At 60.5% G+C, this 20,206-nt stretch overlaps 2 protein-coding genes across 2 annotated transcripts; both read right to left on the bottom strand.

The window, feature by feature from the left end:
* Positions 1 to 1,371: 1,371 nt before the first annotated feature.
* HAPLN3 (hyaluronan and proteoglycan link protein 3) lies at positions 1,372 to 4,068 on the bottom strand. The gene is made up of 4 exons (XM_010571970.1): positions 3,910 to 4,068; positions 3,247 to 3,618; positions 1,832 to 2,134; positions 1,372 to 1,652 (listed from the first exon to the last, which is right to left on the bottom strand). Exons 1-4 carry the CDS (start codon positions 4,034 to 4,036, stop codon positions 1,372 to 1,374), a joined length of 1,083 nt encoding a protein of 360 aa, XP_010570272.1. The 5' UTR covers positions 4,037 to 4,068.
* Positions 4,069 to 10,793: 6,725 nt separating this feature from the next.
* Positions 10,794 to 17,026, bottom strand: MFGE8 (milk fat globule-EGF factor 8 protein). The gene is made up of 9 exons (XM_010572298.1): positions 16,885 to 17,026; positions 16,502 to 16,627; positions 15,860 to 15,973; positions 15,233 to 15,414; positions 14,667 to 14,822; positions 13,637 to 13,781; positions 12,570 to 12,772; positions 11,076 to 11,231; positions 10,794 to 10,954 (listed from the first exon to the last, which is right to left on the bottom strand). The coding sequence occupies exons 1-9, from the start codon at positions 17,024 to 17,026 to the stop codon at positions 10,811 to 10,813; spliced, it is 1,368 nt and encodes a 455-aa protein (XP_010570600.1). The 3' UTR covers positions 10,794 to 10,810.
* Between the last annotated feature and the right edge of the window lie 3,180 nt (positions 17,027 to 20,206).

Here is a 20,206-nt window from a genome sequence, read left to right as displayed (position 1 = left end):
CTGAGACCCAGGATCTGGGCACTGGGGGCTGCGGCCCCTCTTTGCTTTCCTGCTGCCCTCCCTGCAGTGCAGCACCCATCCCAGGATGACATGCTCTTTCCAGGGGACCGTGCGGGGCACCAGCGTTCCCTGCACCTATTTATATTTTTGAACATAACCTATTTTGAAAGAATGATAAATAATAAAGAGAGTGAAATCAGAATGAGCACTTTGTCAGTGTTGTTTTTTGGGGGAAGGGGGGTGTCGGGGGGGGGCGGTCTCCCATGGCAAGGCAACACAAAAGGAAGGGGAGCCCAACCAGGGTACTCCAGGCTACAAGGGACCAGCTCAGTCCTAGCCAGCACCCAAGGGTGCAGCCCTGGGGACAACAGGGCGGGTCCCAAGTCCCAACCAAAGAAGGATCCTGGGGTAGGACATCACCCCTCCCCCATTCAGCTTTCACCCCAGGAGGGGGTTAACCCACATGCCTAAAACCCATCACCAGCAGGAACCGCTTCACTCTCCAGCTTTCAGTCCTGACACCCAGGGGGTTGATTAACACTCATTAATGTGGGAGCACAAGGCCCTTGCAGGAGCTCGGGTGGGTGCAGGGCTGAGCCAGCAGCGATGAGATGATGCTCAGCCAAGGACGAGACAGTCCCGGATGTCCAGCCAGGGATCACCAAATCCTCTCGCTTTGACAGACCCCTCTTTCATGCTGGGACAGAGATGGGGACACAGCCATGTTGCTCCAGGGCTTTCTCCACTGATTTATTAGAAGAGGTCCAGGAAAATACATCTTTTCATAACCAAACGCTCGAAGAAGAAGGCACCAGAGTTCAAGTGGTGTCCAGGCAAGGGGCGCATTGAGATAAGGCACTGGCGCTCCCGTGGGGACAGGCACAACGGCATCCTTCAGTGAGATGGGGATGGGGCTGGAAGAGGAACCAGGATGCAACAGAGGCACCCACTCTCTGCCTCTGGCCAAATTCAGCCTTGCCTCGCTCCCACCCTGCGAGCTCAGGGGCAGGACCAGCCTGGAAGGGCAGGCGGGTGTCAGTGACACGCTGCCACCGTGGGAAGGGGCCACCAACCACGGGGTGGCAGAGGCCAAGCGGGGTGGCAGCAGCCCATGTGGATCGTCCTCGTGCACACCCCATGCCAGGGACGGTCCCACACTGCCCCAGCCGGCAGCCACCCCAAGCAGCTGCATGTGCCAGCTGCTACGATGTGGAAAATATAAAGGAAGGAAACAAAATAAAACAAAACGAAGCCTCCCCCCCCCGCCCCACCTCCCCCCAGTCACCCCCAAAACAGCCCTGGGAAACACCTGACGCCAGGCACTGTCAGGCTGGAAACATCCTCCGGCCAGGAAGGAGCCCTCCCAGCTCCTTATCTCTCCTTGTAGCAGAAGACCCCAAATCTGCCCTTGCTGGGGAAGCCAAAGCTGCGGACACCAGGCTCTGCGGGGCCGCAGTTGGCCCGGGGCTTGGCAATGGGGTAGCGGACGCTGCCATCTGCCAGCCAGCCGGCATCACAGCGGTCCAGCCCCAGGAACTTCCAGGCGGAGTAGAGCTGCCCCACCCGGGCGATCTCAGCCCCCGCATCCTGGCAGCTCTGCTTGGCCTCCTCCAGCGTCATCCCGGCCGGGTGGTCCAGGTAGAAAACCTCTCCTAGGAGGGAGATGGGAGCATCAGTGCTGAGCATCATCTGGAGCATCCCCATCCAGAGCATCCCTGCCTGGAGCATCCCCACACAGGCTGAGCCCTGTGCCCTAAGGGGGAGGGAGGACATGGGATGCCACTGATGGGGCACAGCATCTTTCTCCAGGATCCCACTTCCCAGCCCCTACCTTTGAGTGCAGAGGAGAAGCAGAAGGCATCAAAGCGGTGCAGGTGCCGGTGGCGTGGGCCATAGCTGCGGATGCCCGGGGCGAGGTGCAGCCCACCGCAGGGCTTGCGGGGCAGGTGGATGGGGTACTGCACGGTGCCGTCAGCCAGCCAGCCCGCATTGCACCAGTCCAGCCCCTCACTCCAGGCCTGGAAGAGCTGGTTGAAGGTGGCGAGGATGGCACCCTGCTCCTGGCACACTCGCTCGGCTTCGTGGAAGTTGAGCCTGTACTGCCCATGAGGAGGCTGGTAGGGGAACACGATGCCTGGGGGCAGACGGGGCACTCAGCCGGCTCTGCAGGCAGCCCACCCGCCCCAAGTCCAGCCCCCACAGGAGCCACAGGGGTCCCCAACCCATCCCAAATTCAGGCTCTGGGACAGGGACCACCCCCAGGGTGGCACGGCCTGAGGTTCAGGACAGGGCTGCTCTGGGCGTGCAGCTGCCAACAGCGAGTTGCCAGCGACATCTTGTGGCACGGGGACAGAGGGGCTCGGTCCTGGGGACACGAAGACCACCCTCATGGGGACAGCACCGGCACACACGGGGATGCACAGACTATGATAACAGGGATGCAGGGACCACCACACCACGGACGTATGGGCCACGCTCCTGGGGACACACAGACAGTGGTCCCAGGGAGACATGGACCACCTCTGTGGGGATGAACAGACCATCGTCATGGGGATGCACAGGCTACAGGAACAGGGACACAAGGACCAGCATCACAGGGATGTATGGGCCACGATCCCAGGACACATGGACCACCAACATGGGGATGGATGGAACACTGTCATAGGGGTGGATGGACCATGGGAACATGTGCACCACCACCACCACAGACCACAGTCACAGGGGCCAGTGGGGACAAGCTACCAAAGGAGGGAGGGTCCAGGGGCCAAGGGGGTGGGCAGGGGCACAGAAAGGGGGATGTTTCCCCAGCTCTGGGCTTGGCGGTGGAGCCAGGGCTGAGTCAGGTCCCTCGTGGCAAGTGAGCAAGAGGGGCTGGATCAGTCACGAAGGTTCATCACAAGATGCATGGGGACACCGAGGGCTGGGAGGCGAGGAGGCGGTTGCACATGATGCAACACAGCGGGAAGACGGGTGGGTAGAGGCAGGAAATGCTGCAGCCACAGGGTCACCCCCAACTCTGACTCCACAGTAGCATACCCAGCATCCCAGCTGGGCAGACAGCAGCTCACTTGCTGCTGAGACCCCACAGTCAGACAGCCCCAAGCCACCACCCTGTCACACTGAGCATCCCAGCCCCTTTCTGCCCACAGTTGGGCTCCCCAACCCCCCTGCCTTGCTATCTCCCCCAAGGAGGCCAGGCTCACTGGCTTGGTACAGGGGGTCATGCGGTCCCCACCGTGCCCCCACCTTGCAGCCGGAGGTCCACCACGTCACTCTCATCCTCCAGCCCATCGATGACCTCGCAGCGGTATTTGCCATCATCCTTCAAGCGCACGTCGCTGACGACCAGTGAGGCCTCACGACGGCCAGCCTGGTGGAGGTGAGCGCGGCCCCGGAAGTCCCCAAAGGCCACATAGGTCTTGCCGATGGCTACCAGCACATCCTGCTCCTTGGTGTAGTCATCCCGCAGCTTGGACCACTTGATGCGGATCTTGCGCTTGGCTTCCATGTCGGGCTCGTAGTAGTAGTGGCAGGGCAGGGTGACATTGGCACCATTGGAGCTGTAGATGGGGTCTTTGGAGGTCTCCACCACCAGCTTGGCCCCATTGAAGTAAACCACTGGGGACAGGGAGGGAAGGCATGAAGTGTGGGTTAGGGTCCAGGGCTGGGTGGCATCCCCAAATCTTCCTGCAGCTGCCCCGCTCCCTCCCTCCAGCCACCTCCTCTTCTGCCTGAGCATCCCATGAGCACCCCCCGAGCATCCCCAGAGCACCCCCATCTGCTCCTCTGGGCCCCACATCCCCTCCAAGAGATGTGTCCCCTCCCCACCCCAGAGGCGGGGGGGGACTTCAGCCCCTTGCAGCAATCTGCCAGACCTGCTTTCCGCCACGCTGCTAATCCCCGATATACCTTTCTCCTGCCCCTTGTCCTTGTCGTTCATGATGTGGTTGTAGTAGAAGCCGTTGTAGAAAGGGTGGTGGGAGCTGCTGGCCAGGCGCAGCAGAGTGGCCTCCAGGAGCAGCGGGAGCAGCAGCATGACTGAGGAGCGAGGCAGAATCCTGAGCCCGGGCTGCAGAGGGGGAAAGGGCTGCGGTAACACCCCAAATTAACCAGGAGCACCCCAGCCCTGCCTGGCACATGGTACCAGGCAGACCCCATCGCAAGGATGCAAGGAGAGGGGTGGGAAGAGCTGGCAGAGCCGCTTGCCTGCCTGCAGGGAAGAGTGCAGGCAACCTGAGCTGTGCTCCCAGACCTGCCCCCTGACAGGGGCTCCCAGCACCCTCCATCCTCATCCTCCCACCTGGGTCATACCACGCACCACTGCATTCGCCACTGCTGCCCGTTGGGGCTTGCAGAGCACCCAGCCCAGAGCGGGGAGCTGAAACCAAGTCAGGGACAGGGCTGCCAGGGGAAATGGGATCCCAGGGCATCCTTTGAACAGGGAGCACTGGGAAAACATCACATAGGGGGTGCGGGGGGAGAGAAGCCGCCGAGCCCCGATGTAAGCCGCAAGCTCGGTTTACAAAGGCAGCCGAGCGTGCAACCCAGCCGAGGAGGGGAGGAGAGAGCTCGGGGCTGCCTCCACTGCCCCAGCACCGGACAAAGCCCGGCGGCACCTGGCCAGCCCGGCCGAGGACCCCCAGCTCTGACCCACGGCTGCCGCTTTGCGCCACAGATGTGTCTGGCACTGACGCCGTGCAATGCGTATCGCTCCCAAACCACGTCGCCTGGGTGGGGGGAAGCCCGGCTGGCCCGCAGCACCAGAGACCTGCACTGCCCCAAGTGCTGGGTGCCCCGGGCACCCAAGGGTGCCCTGCACAGGGCTCACCCGGGGCAGCTCGCAGCAGTATTTGCCGGCTTGCGAGCTTTCCCAGAGCCGGCAGAGGGGGCCCGGCACCCGGCAAGCCTCCGGGAGCCCCCCTCCAAGCCTGGGAGGGATTTGACATCTGTGCCCCCCGGGCAGACAAGGTTTACGAGTGCCTGCAAAGGTGCCCCAGGCCAGGGAGCTGTGGGAGAGCGGGTGCTCAGCCCCGGCAGGGTCCAATACCGGGTATGGTGAGGGTCTCTGGGGACCAGGGCGTGCAACCGGCCGCTCTCACCATGGGTTGCTCGCTCCGTGGCTCTCCTCCGCGGTCGGTGCCACCACTCAGCTTCCCGTGGGCTGCAGCCTGCGCTTGCCACCCACCGAGGTCTGCGGAGCCAGTGCCGGAGGGCGCGGGGTGCACCCGTTCGACGGCCAGCGCAGCCCCAGCGGCAGCGGTGCGTGGCACTGCAGGCACCGGAGCCCGGCAGGCACGCTGCCACGTGCTGCCCGCCCGCGCGGCAGGGCGGGCTCGAGGCACCGGCAGATTCGCACCTCGGTTTGGGGGGCACCAGCCCCGGCCCCCCTGCGCCCCCAGTGCCTAGCCACCCTCCCAGAGCCCAGCATTGCGGTCACACGCCGGGGGGGCCCGGCGTCCTCAACCGCAATGCCAGTCAGTGAGCATCGTGCTGCAGCGCCCACCGTAGCGATGCCTGGCACCTTCCGCGGCGATGCCCGGCACCCTCCACGGCGATGCCAGCCCTCCCTGCCCTCCACGGCAAGCAGGGCGTCCATCACCCCGGGGTGCCAGCCCTCCCCAGCCCCGGCTCTGAGGCCAAGCCCTACTCACGCTAGTTGCGGGCAGGCTGCAGGCAGGCGTGCAGGCAGGCTGCAGGCAGATGCACTGTGTTTAGGGCTCTTGCAGGGCTGAGAGGAAGCAGCTCCAGGGCCTGCCTCTTAAAGGGAAACACACGCCTTTCCCAACCCCCTGCTCGCAGCCCAGAGCTGGGGTGGGTGCCCCCGGCCCCCCGCCTGCCCGCCGTGCCTGGGTGATGGCCTCGCCATGTGCCTGCACGCTGCCCGCACGCCTCGTCTGTGATGTGCCAGCTGCCAGCATTGTCCCCAGCCTGGAGGGGGAGAGTGACAGGGAGCGGGGTGCACCGCTGGGGCTGGTGGGACCTCGCGATGCCCTGTGCAAAGCCCCGGTGAAGCCATAGTGCTGGGGGAGAAGAGCCATCCCTTGTCCCACATCCCACCGGCGGGACTGGTCGCGGTCCCCAGGCAGTGGTGGTATCAAGCGCGCACGTGGCAGGAGCACCGTGGGCACGAGCGGCTCAGGACGGGTGGGCTGTGGCGGGGGGGTGGTCTGTGCCCGGGATGTGCAGGCAGCGCCTGCCTGCTCTGGGTTCCAAGGGAAGTAGCTGAGCCACAGGGTTCAGCCTCTTCAGGGTCCGCTTGGGGCTATGGCAGCAAAGCAGAGGGACAGAAACCAGGGAAAAAGCTTTGGGGTGCCTGGTTGCACCCATCTGAGGGGGCATCATCCCTAAACGTGGGTGATGCCCTCCACACCAGCTTCCACCAGCACATGGACATGCAGCCCTGGCTCTGAAAGTCACAGATCCGGCCCTCAGGAAGGGCAGCACGGTGGCCACACAGCTGGGGGATGCTGGTCCGGGAGTGGCCAAGGGGGCCGAGCACATGGAGGAACCACGGAGCGGCGTGTGCCCTGACCCAGCGACCTGCCGCCCTGGCCCAGCGCGCCGCTTCGCCCCCCGCTTTGTTGTTTTATGGCAAGGAAATGAGGCGCGGGGGGCCCCGGTCCGGCCCTTGCCGCTGCGCGGGACGGCGTCAAGCCGGAAAGAAAACAACTCGTGCAAAAATAAACTGCCCTGGGGCTGGCTGTGGGGTGAAGGGGGCCAGGACCCCTTCTCGACGGCCCCCCGGCACGGCACGCTCAGGGTGCAATCTCGTCTGCCCGTCGCCGCCACGCTGATAGGGAGCAGCTGGCACGGAAACAGCGTTATCTGCCGCCAGCGCCGGCCCGGCAGCTCCTGACCCCCGTGGGAAGCCCCAACTGGGGATGGCTGTGGGACCCAGGGTCTGGAGGCACTTCTCTTCCTTGCTCTCCTTTTTCCTGCACACCCACCCCTAGGGGCCCACCAGCCCTCCCTGAGAGTGGACACAGCGGAGCCAGGCAGTCCAGGGATGTGGGAGCGTGACGGCTGGGCACACTGCCTGCTTGCCTGCCTGGAGCAGGCTGCTTTGCAGCCCACAATGGAGGGGCGATTACATCTCCCAGCACGGCAGCACAGGTCTGCTGTGCTGCCTGCATCCCAGCCGAGGGTCCCCGGCCCCCTAGCCCTGCCCCATGGCCGGAGGAGGTGGTGGGATGGCATCCCAGCTGCATCCCAGTTGCATCCCGGCCACCTGTGCCCCCCTGCAGTTGCTTGCCCAAGTTGTCCGTGTCCCAGTGAGCTGGTGATCTGGATGGTTCCCTCCACCCCCCCGGCTGTGCAGATAGACAGACAGCCGCATCAGGGCACGCTGCTCCTTGGCATGGCCACCCCATTGTTTCGGAGCCGAGGAACAAGCCTCACGGTGCCCTGTGCTGCCTGCACTGCATGCACCGCGCCGCCTGCCAGGAGCCATCCTCTGCCCGGCCGAGGAGGGGAGTGGCAGCGGGGAGGGGGAGAGGGATGCTTTTGTGCACCTCTTTTCAGCAAAAGCTCATGGCTCACATTTGGCCACAGCTTTTGTCTGGATGTGGTCACCGATGCCCTCCACCTCCTCCTGGGGAGCAGCTGGCGTGGGGAAGGATCCAGCCACCAGCAGCCCCCCAAGGACAGAGGAATCCTCTTTGCTCCCTCCTGCCTCTCGCCCTATTTCTGGAGCTTCAGGGACGATCCCAGATTTGTTTTCTGCTCCCCAAGAGGGACCCTGGGTGGGACCGTGGGTTTCAGGGTAAGCGAGGCTGCACAGGGTCAGGGTAGCTCTGCCCCAGGAGCACGTGTTTAGGGCACATGTTTAGGGCTGGCTGAGCTTTTGGTTGAACGGGAGCCATAAAAATGTCATCCCTGTCTTCCCCACCTCAAACCTGGCAGCCGACAGCTCCGCTGTGGCCCCAACGGAGAGATTTCTCCCTGAAATGCCACTTGCGCAGGACAATTCCAGCAGGAACCTGCTGCCCGAGGCTCAAACTGGGGAGGAAAACCCATGTTCCTGGTGGGATGGAGGAGGCTGTGATCTGTGCTGGGCTTTCCGGGTAGAGGCGAGAGGATGCTCTTCCCGACGGCTGCTTCCTGAGGAACCGGCTCACGGGCAGCTGGCAGCACCGGCAGCCGAGTCAGCAGGCAGCGGGGTGCCTCAGCCACAGCGTGCCGGCCCTCCAGGCCTTCCTGCTGTCCCAGCAACCCAGCCGCGTCCGGGAAGAGCATCTGAGGGACACGGGGACAAGCATGAGGGGCTGCGCATGGTGTGGAAGGCACCCTGGCCCTCACCAACCCCCCCGTCCTGGGGCTCCGGAGGAGGAAGGAAACACCGCGGAGCTGGGAAAGGGCTCAGCATCCGTCAGAGGGGCTTGCCTTGGGGGTGGCAATGGGCAGGGGGAAGCAGCGGCCGGGCGCTGAGGATGTGTCCCCTGCTCTCACATGCAGCATCTGCTCCTGTCACCCTCCCGTGGAGCCGCTGCCGTGCTCCCAGCTCAGGGCTGTCTTGGCTGGACTTGGAGCAAGCTGTGCTTATCTCTGCCCCAGCTTCCCGGTGATAAGGGTGGCATGTCTGGAGGTGAACCGGGCTGACTGTCCCCGGCTCTAGCTGTGGCTGCTATCTGTCACCAAGCAGCCACAGCCACAATGAATTCAACCTGGTCTCTGCAATCAGACTTGTAGCCCCTCTGGTGCCCAGGGCTGGCACCCACAGGGCCAGGCAGGAGCCCACCTCGCACAACCAGGGCGCAGGGAGGGAATGCATGGCTGAGCAGGGCACTACTGGCAGCACGAAGGTGCATGGAGGTTGTCCGGAGCTGCGGGGACGGAGAGCTGTGGTGGGATGCAGGTGGCCCTGGGCCATTCGTGCCAACCTCAGGGGTCCCTGCCCAGTGTGGCAGAAGACTATGGAGAGAAGCAAAGCTCTTCTGTCCTGTTGACCCCAGTGTTTCTTCCCTACCAGGGACCCTGTCCTCAATGCAGGGGGATCCTGCTCCAGCAGCATCCGCCCCCCTGCCCTGCCCGGGGAGGCTCTGCTGGGAGCATCCCCATGGGCAGCCCTGGCAAAACGCAGAGCTCCCTCCAGCCCTGGGAGCGTGCTCGGGTGTAAAAGCCCATTTTCCTCCAAGCTGCGGGATTTGCTCTAGGATCAAAGCCAAAGGAGGAGACACAGGGCGTGGGCTGCTGATAGCAGCTTCCCCTCCCCAAGTCCCATCCCGCTGCACTTGGCCAGCTGCGAGCACAGGCTCCAGCAGCTGTGACGGGGTGGAGGCAGTGGGGAAGATGCACAAAGCCCTGGTACCCTGGTTTTCAGGCAGGGAAGGGAGCTAGGAAAGTCTGGGAAATCAGGAGAGGTACAGGGTCAGCACAGCAGCCAGCAGCCCACTGGGACGGAGGAGCCGGGTGGCTCAGAGGGGATACTGGGAGATTGCTGGACCTGCTGGGCTTTGGGAGGTGGCTCTTGGGGAGGCACAGAGCAGCCAAGCCGACAGCCCCGAAGTTTCAGCTGGTTTTAATACTGTTAGAGATGCCCCAGAGTGGGGCCACCGCCATCCCACCTGGGCTCCCTTGGCATGTGCCAAAGTGAACCTGCCGCTGACCTGGCCCCACGGCTGCTTCACATCCCAGCAGGTGGGGGAAGCATCGCCACCAAGTGCCGCTGCTGAGACACCCTGCCCATGCTCCTGCTTGCTGGTGCCAGGTCTCGCTCATCTCCTACTGCTAATCCCGAGGGCTCAAGCATTGCAAGAGGCTACCCTCCACCCCACAGAAAGGGAAAAAAAATCAGGTTACAAAAAGGGTCATAGGACAGCTCTCTGCCTACTGCATTTGGGTGGTTTAACCATTTAACCTTTCCCATCTTTTCTCCACACCGTTGTGGCTACAAACCATCTCTCTCCCACTACCAGACCACAATGCCCTTGGTCACTGCTTGGCTCTGGGGACAAGGGACCTCCAGGCACCCCAAACTGCAGTAAGGTGGGGATGGCAGCAATGCTGAGACTTGGAGGACACTGGAGCCAGCAACCCGGGAAGGAGAATGGGCAGCACCTGCTGAAATGCCAGCCGCAGCGCCTGCCGGGAGCGCCCAGTGGGAAGAGCCACCGGCAACGGGGACCCGGTGCCTCTTGATAGGAGCCGTCTCATCACTCCCCTTGCACTATGCGGTGCTGACACCGCAGGCAAGGAGACCCAGGGCCTGGCAAAATAGGCAGGGGACAACAGCCACACAGGTTTTTCAGAGCCCCTTCTTGCAGCCGTGCAGGGAGCAGGAGGGACATCAGAGGCTGCAAGCCTGGGGTGCCTGCCCTAAGCCCCCCAAAACTGCTGAGCCCCAAGCTGCAGCACAGGCAGGGGACTGCCACTGGCTGCAGCCTCTCTGCTGGAAGCAGAAGCAAAAAGGGGGAGAAAATTTGTCTCCAGGCTTAGCTGGGAGGATGCAGCCAAGCCCTGGTTGCAGGATGGGGTCTCCCAGCAAAGCCCCACTTGGGGGATAGGGTCCCCAAAGGAAGCCCCAGTTGCAGGAAAGGGTCCCCCAGCCAAGCCCCAGCTGCAGGAGGGGGTCTCACCCTTAGCTAGTGGGGCAAAAGGGCAGGAGCCATCCCTACATCCCACCTGCAAGGACCCCGTAAAGTGCAGTGCTGCAGTCCCAGCACCAATGTGGGGCAGCGGAGCTCTCCTGGCCGCCTCCCGAGTTTTGGGACATAGAGAGGGGGGTGTGAAGTCAGAGCAGGAACGGGCAGGGGTGGGCAGGGCGCAGGCTGGGCGGCAGGGAAGAGCAGCCCCGTCCTTCCTTGCCGGGCGGCTACTCGTCACAGCCCAGCAGCTCCACGCGCAGGGTGATGCGGTTGTGCCAGGCCACGGGCAGGATGCGGACAAAGCGGGCATAGAAGGGCACGTCAAACACGTTCTTCTTATGTGAGTAGTTGTCACTGTTACCTTGGAAGATCTAAGAGGGGAAAGGTGGGTGTCAGCACCGCCAGGATCTCCCCACCACCATCCCATCCCACCCCACAGCGGCATCCCCAAGCCCTGGGAGGTCGCTGCCCACCTTGCCCTTCCCCACACACCTTGGTGCTGTTTGTCTGGCCATCCCGGTAGAGGGTCCAGGATGTGCCGTTGTCACTGTAGGCCACCTTGTAGGCTGCCACATATTGGATGTGCCCGAAGTCACGAGCTCCTTGTGTGATGATGCCCGTCACCTTCTTCTGGTCCCGGAGGTCAATCTGGCATGGAGACAAGGCTCATCAAGGCTCCTCGCAGGAGCAGTGCTCCCACTCCAGAGCATCCTGCGTGTCCTGGAGGCAGCTGGGACGTGCTGGCCCTCGGGGGTCAAGAATGGAGAAAACACTGCTTGACCTCCACCCCAATGCCAGAGCGACTAATAAAACACTACTGTGAAATATTTGACCCTTTAACACTCACATTATCCCTTGAAGCAACCCAAAGCAGGACACAAACCCCACCATCTCAGCTCCCTTCCCCACCGCTGCCACCTCGACATTTTTTGCTGAAAAGGTCAATGTGGGAATGACAGCAAAAAATCTCAATTAAAAAAAAATAAAGGATTCCCGGAGGAAATGCATTTCCACTGGAAAGTGATTCTGACTGAGAAAATATGCAGTTCAGCGTGGTCTGACATTTGGATTGTGAGATGGTTTCTATTCTCTTTACTCTGCCACACTGTGCTACTGCTGCTGGCAGGGTACAGGGTAAACCAGAAAATGAGCTGAGAGTCTCCTTAATTTAGTTTCTATTTTATGCTTGTCGAGGGCAGTACTAGCTATATGTATAAATGTATATGTGTATATATATGAGTATACATGCAAATCTATATGCACGTACACAAACAGGGAGCCAGCAGTGCGACAGCTCAAGTCAGAGTGTCATCCCAACCCCATCAGCAGACATCTTGATAAGCTGGTTTATTTAGGCTGTGAAGCAGCTGCTTTTAATCATTTCCCAAATAAAAAGCAGGACAAATATCTAAACTGCTTTGTCCTATTATGTCATGAAATCATGTGAAAAGTACAAAAACAGGAGGAAAGGAAACTGAGAAGGAAATTTCAAAACTACTTGTTCCCATTCCAGACTGGGAAGAGAAAAGCAAACCTGATTTTTTCCTGCAAAACAGAAACACGGTGTTCTGGGCAGCTGGAGGGTCATGGGACGGTCACCCCAGGCTGGGATGGTGCTTCCCCAAGGGGTGATGGAGAACTCAGGTGCTGCGGGCTCAGTGCACTCTGCAAGAAGGTCTGCAGAGATGGCACCACCCTGCCCCTACGGGCACTGATGTTTCTGACCCAGAGCTCCAGCATCGCTGATAAAACTGGTGGCTGCAGCCCTATCCTGACCTGCCCCCGCAATCCCAGCTCAGAGAGAGCACCGCCGGGCTGCGTGCCCCACAGCAAGGCTCCAGCCACACCGTCCTGGTAGCTCTGCCCGGCCTCTCTCGCCGTGCCCACGCTGCTTCCACTCACCCCGGCACAGGAGGTGGCCCCAGACACAGTCGGAGGAGCTGGGGAGGACAAATGAGGTTACAGAGGGAGGGCACGGAGACCCACCTGCAGCCACTCAGACTGGCCGTCGTGGAGCGCTGTCCAGGCGTTGGTTTTGCCCGTCTTGTCCAGGCGAGCGTAATGGGGGTGCCAGGTAAAGGCATCGATGCCCCAGGTCTTGTAGACACTGGAGGCTGTGATCTGCTGGTCGGAGATCAGGCGGGATTTCATGCCCAGAGGCTCCGAGCAACCTGCCGTGTTGAAATACACTGTAACACAACGGTTTATACAGGCGGTGAAAAGGAAAGAGTCCACGGCACTGTCGCAAGAAAAATCCCGCAGCCCCAGCAGGCACCATCCCGTTCCCACATCTCCACTGCCCAGAGCGGCAGGCAGGGCCAGGCAGGGAAAGACTCGGCAGATGTGCAGGGTTGCAGCCAGCTTGCCTTTTCCCGGGATTTTTAGTTCCCAGCTATTCCCTGGTTCACAGTGCCTCCTGCTGCAGGGACACACAGACATCCCTGCGGCACAGCCCAGCCCTGAAATACAGACAGCTTCGGCACGAGGCAGAGGAGGATGCTTTCACGGGTGAAGAGAGCAATGCAAAGACATCCCCAGCCGAAAGCGCAGCTGGCACCGCACCCACGCAGCAGCAGCAGCACCCAAGCCCCCACGGCACCCCACTCACACCCTGGCACACGGGTCCCGTTCGGCTGCCGGGAACGTGCCGCAGGGCAGGAATGCGGGAGGCACAGGGAAAGGGCTCATGCTAATCACCCCTCAGGTTTCCCAGAGGACTTTGATCCTCCGGTGCTTTTCAAGCTCTCCGGAAGGAAAAGCAGCTGGTTCACAGCTTAGGCAGGGAGGGGACACAATAAAAAGCCCTGGCTTGGGAAGGCGTTAGCAGCCTGAGAATGCAGCTTGAGCCTAGCTGAGCTGGTGGGATTAATGGCTTGTGCTCCCCAAAAGCACCCGTGGGTATTTCCAGGCATCACGTAGCCAGCATGAGAAAAAACAAGCGCTGACAAATCCCCTGTCCCAGGGGATCAGAACCAGTACAAGGGGTGATGCCCTGCCCCATGTCATCCCCCCACCCTGCTGTCCCTGGGGAAGGGAGAGCCACCAACATTTACCGTTCATCTCGCAGCCGATAAGTTCAAAGCGCAGCGTGCAGGCACGGCGGCACATCACAGGGTAGATGCGGATGAACTGGGCAGTGATGGGAGGGTTGAACATGTTGGTCTGCATGGTGCCATAGTCCATGTTCCCCTGGAAAACCTGCAACGGGGAGCAGGGCTGAGTGCCCCAGCTCTCCCGCAGCCTCATGCATGAAATCCCTTGCCCAGCAGACAGACAGACCCTGGCACTGCCAACGGCAAGACTGGGGGAAGCTGAGCTCTCTCTGCTTTTGTGCCCTGCAGCAGTGCATGACCTTGCAGCAGCCTCAAGACTCTCAACAGAGCTTTACAACAACCCGTGCTCCATCCTTGTCCCAAGGAGCCACACATGCAGCAGGACCAGCTCCCTCCCGCTATGGCAACATTCCTCAAATTGTGACAAGCAGAGAGGTGGCTCGCTTCTTTCTTTTTAACGCAATAAATAGTCAAGTCATGTTTTCATGCATTTTTTCCACTGCTGCAGAAACAAGAGAAACTTTTCTTTTTTTTAAACCAAGGCAGAAACTCCCAGCCATTCCCTGGATGCTCAAAAAACAACCAGGAGACACTTGCCATAAAAAAACAGTGGAGAGTGCTGCAATCAATGAGTATTCCTGCTCTGAGAGTGACACATGCTGCTGGCTCATGCTTGGTGCAGACACAGGACTGAGCCGTGTAAGCCGCTCACTACCACTTCCAGACCATGCCCAGTTCCCACAGTGTATCAGTGATAAAGACGTTATCTGAATGACCTAAATAAGTCAGCGCTGCTTCTTTCATTATGATTATGGTCAATTAAACAGAGCCAGAGAGCATTAGCCTGGCATTGGAACTGCCTATGCCGTCTGGCTGCAAGGACAGTTCCCAATGTGGCTTTGACCCAGATCAAAAGCACTTTCCCAAACACGGGGACAGTTTGGGATGCAGCTCACAGCCCCCTCAGCACCCGCAGCACCGCTGGGCGGGGGGAGCCAGCACGGCCCTCGCTTGGAGCATCGCAGCCCACCTTGTCCGCGTCCTGCTTCTCGTCCTTGCAGAAGGTGAACTCCCGCCCATCCAGGCTGTAGGCAACTTTGTAGGCGCGGACATACTCCTGATGGCCCACACGGCGAGCGCCTTGCGTGATGATCCCGCTCAGCCGCATCTTCCGCAGCAGGTTGGCCTGGGGGGGAGAGGAAAGCCTGAGTACAGATAGGGTGCACAGCTCCTGTGCCCACTGGCACTGCTGAGCCTGGCTGGGAGGGTGGGCTCACGCTCAGCATCAGGCCCAGTAAAGTGGCTGCCCAGAGCACTGTGACTTCCTCGGGATGAAAGTCCTCCATCCCTCCAGCCTCGCATCTGGGGGTGGGCAGAGAAGGGGGGATTGCCATCCCAGGTCCCCATCTGTCCCCTCAGGGACCTTGCCCTCTCCAGACATGTCACAGGATGCCCCTGAGTGGCACCTCACTGCAGCAGTTTAGCCCTGCCATTGCCACCAGAAGCAGAGAAATCCCACAAGGGCAACCCAGCAAGACAAGCCATGGCTACTAGGGCTGCCCACTACACCGGTGCTCCTGGTCCTGCCACTGGTACCTGGATCCAGGGATTCTTGTCATAGTTGCTGGAGGTCCAGGCGTTGACGATGCCATTGTTGTTGAGGCGGGCGAGCTCCGGCCCCCAGCGCTGGAGGCCAAGGAAGCCATAGTAGACAGAGGATGCAGAGAGCTGGGCGTCAGAGATGGCTCCTCCTTCCATGCCCAGGAGAACGGCACAGCCTGGGGGCAGTGGGGACATCAGCACCAAAGAGAGACGGTGACCAGGCAGCAAAACCGGGGGGTCATTTACCTCTTGTCTGGGGACAGGGCAGGAGATGGAGACCAGCACTAGGACCTGCCTGTCCCTTAGGTGTTCCCCCCCTCTCCAGCCTTCAGCCAAAACCACACCATCCATCAGTCCCTCTCACAGCACGGAGGTCTGAAGGGGCAAAGGGCTGCTCTGGGGCCCCCTGAGAGAGGAGATGGCATCTTCCCAGGGATGCTCCCTCCATCAGGACCAGGCTTGCTGGCACCAAGGGCAGCCGGCACACAGCCACCCATGGCTGCCCTCCAGATCCCCTAAACCAGCTGGTGAGATCTCTCCTGGGCATGCTGGTGATGAGGAACAGGGCAGTGGAGAACAGGGAGGAAAGGGATTTCTGTACAGTTGGTGCCAGGGACTTACGGACGTGGCAGGTCTTCCCCAAGAACGGAGAAGGACACTTGCAGGCGTAGTCACCGTCTAGGTCTAGGCAGGTGCCTCCATTTTTACAAGGCTGGGAGTAGCACTCATTCTTGTCTAGAAGACAGAGTGGGGAGCTCAGGAGGTGACCCCAAAGCCAGTCCCGGGGAGGAGACCCCTCATTCAGTGCAGCAGTAAGAGGGGAGAGGCATCCCCTGAGCAAGGACCACGGCAATGTTCCTGCTGATATGGTGGCATGGGTTAAAGCTCTAACCCAAGGAAGCCACCTAAGCCTTGTCCACCCTGACTGCAGCCACACGGGTGCATTAGGACACAGCCACGGCAAGGCTGGGAGCTTGTGTGGAGCAGGCTGAGCCTCAAGGCACCCCTTGCCCCATTACTTGAGGCACTGTGTTCCCTCCAGAAATGCAGAGCAAGGCTCAGACGCTGCCATGTCCCCGTGCCACAGTCCTTCCCTCCACCCTGCAACGTCCAAACCAGCCCATGGCCTCCGACAGAGCCCAGTGCCTGGTGCAGCCACAGCTGCAAACACCCACGGTTGTCCCCCCCACTGCTGCCTAGGGGGTCCCCAAGCCTTTAGTAGCAGAGCAGCCCCTCCCAACTCCTCCACTCCACTGTACTCACTGTTCTGGCAAAGCACCCCATCATACCCCGCAGGGCACTTGCAGATGTAGTCGGTGAAGACGTCCCCCCGGTTTGGGACCAGATGGCACTCGCCGTTGTTGTGGCAAGGATTGGGGTAGCAGGGGCCTGGGGAAGGGGAAAAACGGCTGTAATATGGGCACAGGTGGAAAAGAAGAGCATCTAGCGTGCTGTCACTCCCTGAAGACGACGCATTCCCCCCAGGTGATGGAGGTCACTGCATCCCTGCTTGGATCTCCACTCTACGTGCCCATCAGCATGGCTGGACCCCAGGGCCAGTGGTGCAGGGCCACGATGAGGGCACGCTGCCACGCTGCAAGGCTCCTGGCCTTCATGGAGCACCCATGAGGGGGTCAGCCCCTCACCTTTCTCCGTCTCATTGCAGTCAATCCCAATGTAGCCCTCGGGGCAGATGCAGAAGAAGGGGGTCTCATTAATCCCAGTCAGGCAGGTGCCCCCATTCTGACAGTGGTTCACGTCACAGAAGTCACCTAGAAGCAAAGCCATGTGTCACTGCAAGCCATCCCTAAGGAGGGCACCCACCAGAGCCCCGCGGATGCACACAGAGGCATCCCGGCTTGACAGCAGGAACTGCTCCTCTGCGGTTGCCGTGGGGAGGGGAGCACCCAGCAGGGACTGGCTGCTGGATCCTGCACCGGACCACCGGCATTCAAGAGCGATGGTTGAGACCAGGAGCATGAGAGGGCGGCCAGGACCTGCCTTGCCCTGGCACATTAAAAAGGGGGTTTAACAGAGCCTGCAAGTCAAACTGAAGCCAGGGGAAACCCAGGTTTTTGGTGCATCAAATGTTTCTGCCGTTCAGCTGGGAAGTGGGGGTGGTGAGGCTGGGGCTCACTCGGGCAGGAGCAGGACAGGATTATTTATTCAAGGGAATGGAGTTGGTCCCATTGCTGGGCTTTGCTAATGAAAGTTAGTACTCTTAAGACCAAAAAAAAAAAAATCATTGTAGGGGGAGCCTGCATGCCTTGGTTCTCAGGTGCTGGAAACATGCGAGGAGGGAGCTCAGAGTCCATCCCTGCACGATGCCTGCCAGATCTCCACCACTCTCCAAGCAGCTCCCACGAGGCAGCCCCAGCCCACAGACAGGCTCCCCAGGGAACTAGTGAGGCTGCACCTTCCCTGCCTGTTCATCCACCTCCAACATCTCCCATGGTATTGGGTTTATGTGGCGAGATGATGGTGGCAGGGGGCTGCAAGGGTGACTTCTGCAAGAAGACACCAGGAGCTGCCCCCATGTTGGAGACAGCCAGTCCCAGCCAACTCCAAAACAGACCCACTGCTGCCCAAAGCTGAGCCCAACACTCATGTTGCCTCTGTGATAACATAAGTATGATAAGGTAAAAAACGCTGTGCAGTAGCTGTGGGAGAGGAGTGAGAAAAATGTGAGAGAAACAGTCCTGCAGACACCCTGGGCAGAGAATAAGGAGCGGGAGGAGGTGCTCCAGGAGCCAAAGCAGAGATTCCCTGGCAGCCCGTGGTGAATATCACAGAGAAGCAGGTTGTACCCCTGCAACCCATGGAGGACCACACCAGAGCAGATATCCACACTGCAGCCCACAGAGGACTCCACACCAGAGCAGTCTGTTCCTGATGGGCTGTACCCCATGGAAAGGACCCACACTGGAGCTTTTTCATCTTCTTTTCTCCCCTGTCCTGCTGAGGAGGGGGAGTGATGGAGCAGCTGGGTGGGCACCTGGCAACCAGCTGAGGTCAACCCACCGTACCCATCAACCTTCTGCTCCCCATTGCAGTGCTGAATCAGATTGCAAGAGCCAGGCTGAAATTCTTCCCGCACTCAATTTATCCTGCCCCAAGAGCTGCAAGATGGCAACACTCTCCATAACCCTAGACCAGATTCCCACAGATCTGGCTGAAAGCCTCAATAACTCCTCGCCAAGCACTGGGACAGTACATCCCTTGATGCCAGGCTCTTCTCTGCCACGCTGCAGGAGTCTGACCAAGGGCTCAACTCAGGTGGAGACCCCAGGAATAACCCCCCACTACCTGCATGCCCTGGAGACAGTGGAAGTTAATGAGCTGTAGGCTCACTGCCTGGACCCACACCAAACAGCACGGCTCTCATTAGCCTAAGCGACTATTCGGAGAGCTCCTACTCATTAGTCTTTTAATAGCAGGGCTCCTTTGAGTTAATCCTACTCTTCCTGACACTACATATCTGTAGAGTACACAGTGGTGGCAGACAGGCCAGCGGTATGTGAAGGTTTCCGAAAAGATGCTGTAGCTCCCTTAGCCCAGCCTCAGGAGGCAGAAAAACTTGGGCACTCGTTCAAGTTGCTGCCTGCGTTGCCCAGCCTGTTCTGCATGACCTCATGCTCTATCAATGCGCTGCCATGAGCTACAGCATGGGAGGAGAGAGCTCATGCTGATATGTGGGGACGCCTTTGCCTCACACCCCTCCGCAGGTCTCGGACACATCCAGCTGCCCCATCCCAAGGATCTCTCCCGGCAGCCGGCCAAGGCCCTGTGGACAGAGCTGCTTCTGTTCAGCAGCAGGAGCCGGCTGCTTCCCCAGGCACGGAGCACCAACGAACGTGTGCTTCCCAGCATCCGCGCTGCCTCCGACGCAGGAGTTTCTGGGGTGGGACACAGCAGCAAAGGAGCAAGGGCTCCTCCCAGGATCGGGACAGGAGGGGTCCCAGTTTTATACTTTAATATACAGCCAAGTAATGGAACTCCCTTTTATCCCCTCCCAGGAATAATCCCTTACGTGGTGGGTCCCGCTAGCCAGCCCCCTGCCTAGCAGCGAGACACACGGGTCACATTTTCCACTGTGGCAAGTAGTTTTGGATGCTGCTGTTTCTCGGCTGTATCAGGCCTGGTTTTGGAGCAGTTCAGCATCTCCGTCCTCCCCACACACTTTTTTCTCCGGTCAGGGACAGAGCTGTCACGGGCTGGACAGTCAGGAACCAAGGCAACAAAGATCAGCCACCGCTTTTGGAAATGTTTTCCTATATGAACCCACAGGCTGGCTGGAAGACAAAAATAACATCCTCCAAAAATTGGGATGGCTCATCCCAGCGGGGCTGGGGGAGGTCAGGTCAAGCCTGTCTCGCGAGGGCTAAATGGGCACCTCTGCCCCGGGAAAGCGAGCACAAACGGGGCCTTCCTCACAGCACACCTTCCTGCTGCCCTTTGTCCCCGGGCCCCAGATCCTGCGCTTGGGCTTTGCTCCCCTTTTCCCTGGTCTCCCCCATCCCTTTTGGAGTCAACCACCCCAGGCATGACCCACAGGGTCATGGTGGAGCTGCTTCTCCCCGGGATTCCCCTGGCCAGGCCCGCCAGGCGCGCTGTGCCAGGCGGTCCCGGGGAAGCTGTTTACATTGCAGGCACGGTTATCTAAGCCTGAAAGCACGGGCCAGCCCGGCGGAGCTATTCCCGGCTCGGGAGCAAGGACGGGACCTGAGCTCCTCTGCTCCTGCAGCGGCAGCCCTGGGGGCTGCGCACCCTCTCACTCGCCACCCCTGCACCCCGCACCCCGCAGCCCGGACCCTCGCACCCTGCACCCCAGATCCTCTCGCTCTGCACCCCGCAGCCCGGATCCCCTACACCCTGGGCTCCCGTGCACCCCGGATCCCCTGCACACCGGACAACCCTGCACCCTCATCGATCCCCAGCACCCCGGGCCCCCTGGCACCCCGGATCCCC

The sequence above is a fragment of the Haliaeetus leucocephalus genome, unplaced genomic scaffold, assembly GCF_000737465.1.
Source record: "Haliaeetus leucocephalus isolate CR32 unplaced genomic scaffold, Haliaeetus_leucocephalus-4.0 Scaffold339, whole genome shotgun sequence".
In the NCBI taxonomy this organism is placed as follows: Eukaryota; Metazoa; Chordata; class Aves; order Accipitriformes; family Accipitridae; genus Haliaeetus; species Haliaeetus leucocephalus.
The sequence above is the reverse complement of the archived record's forward strand: the minus strand, read 5'-3'. Positions and strand labels throughout refer to the sequence as shown.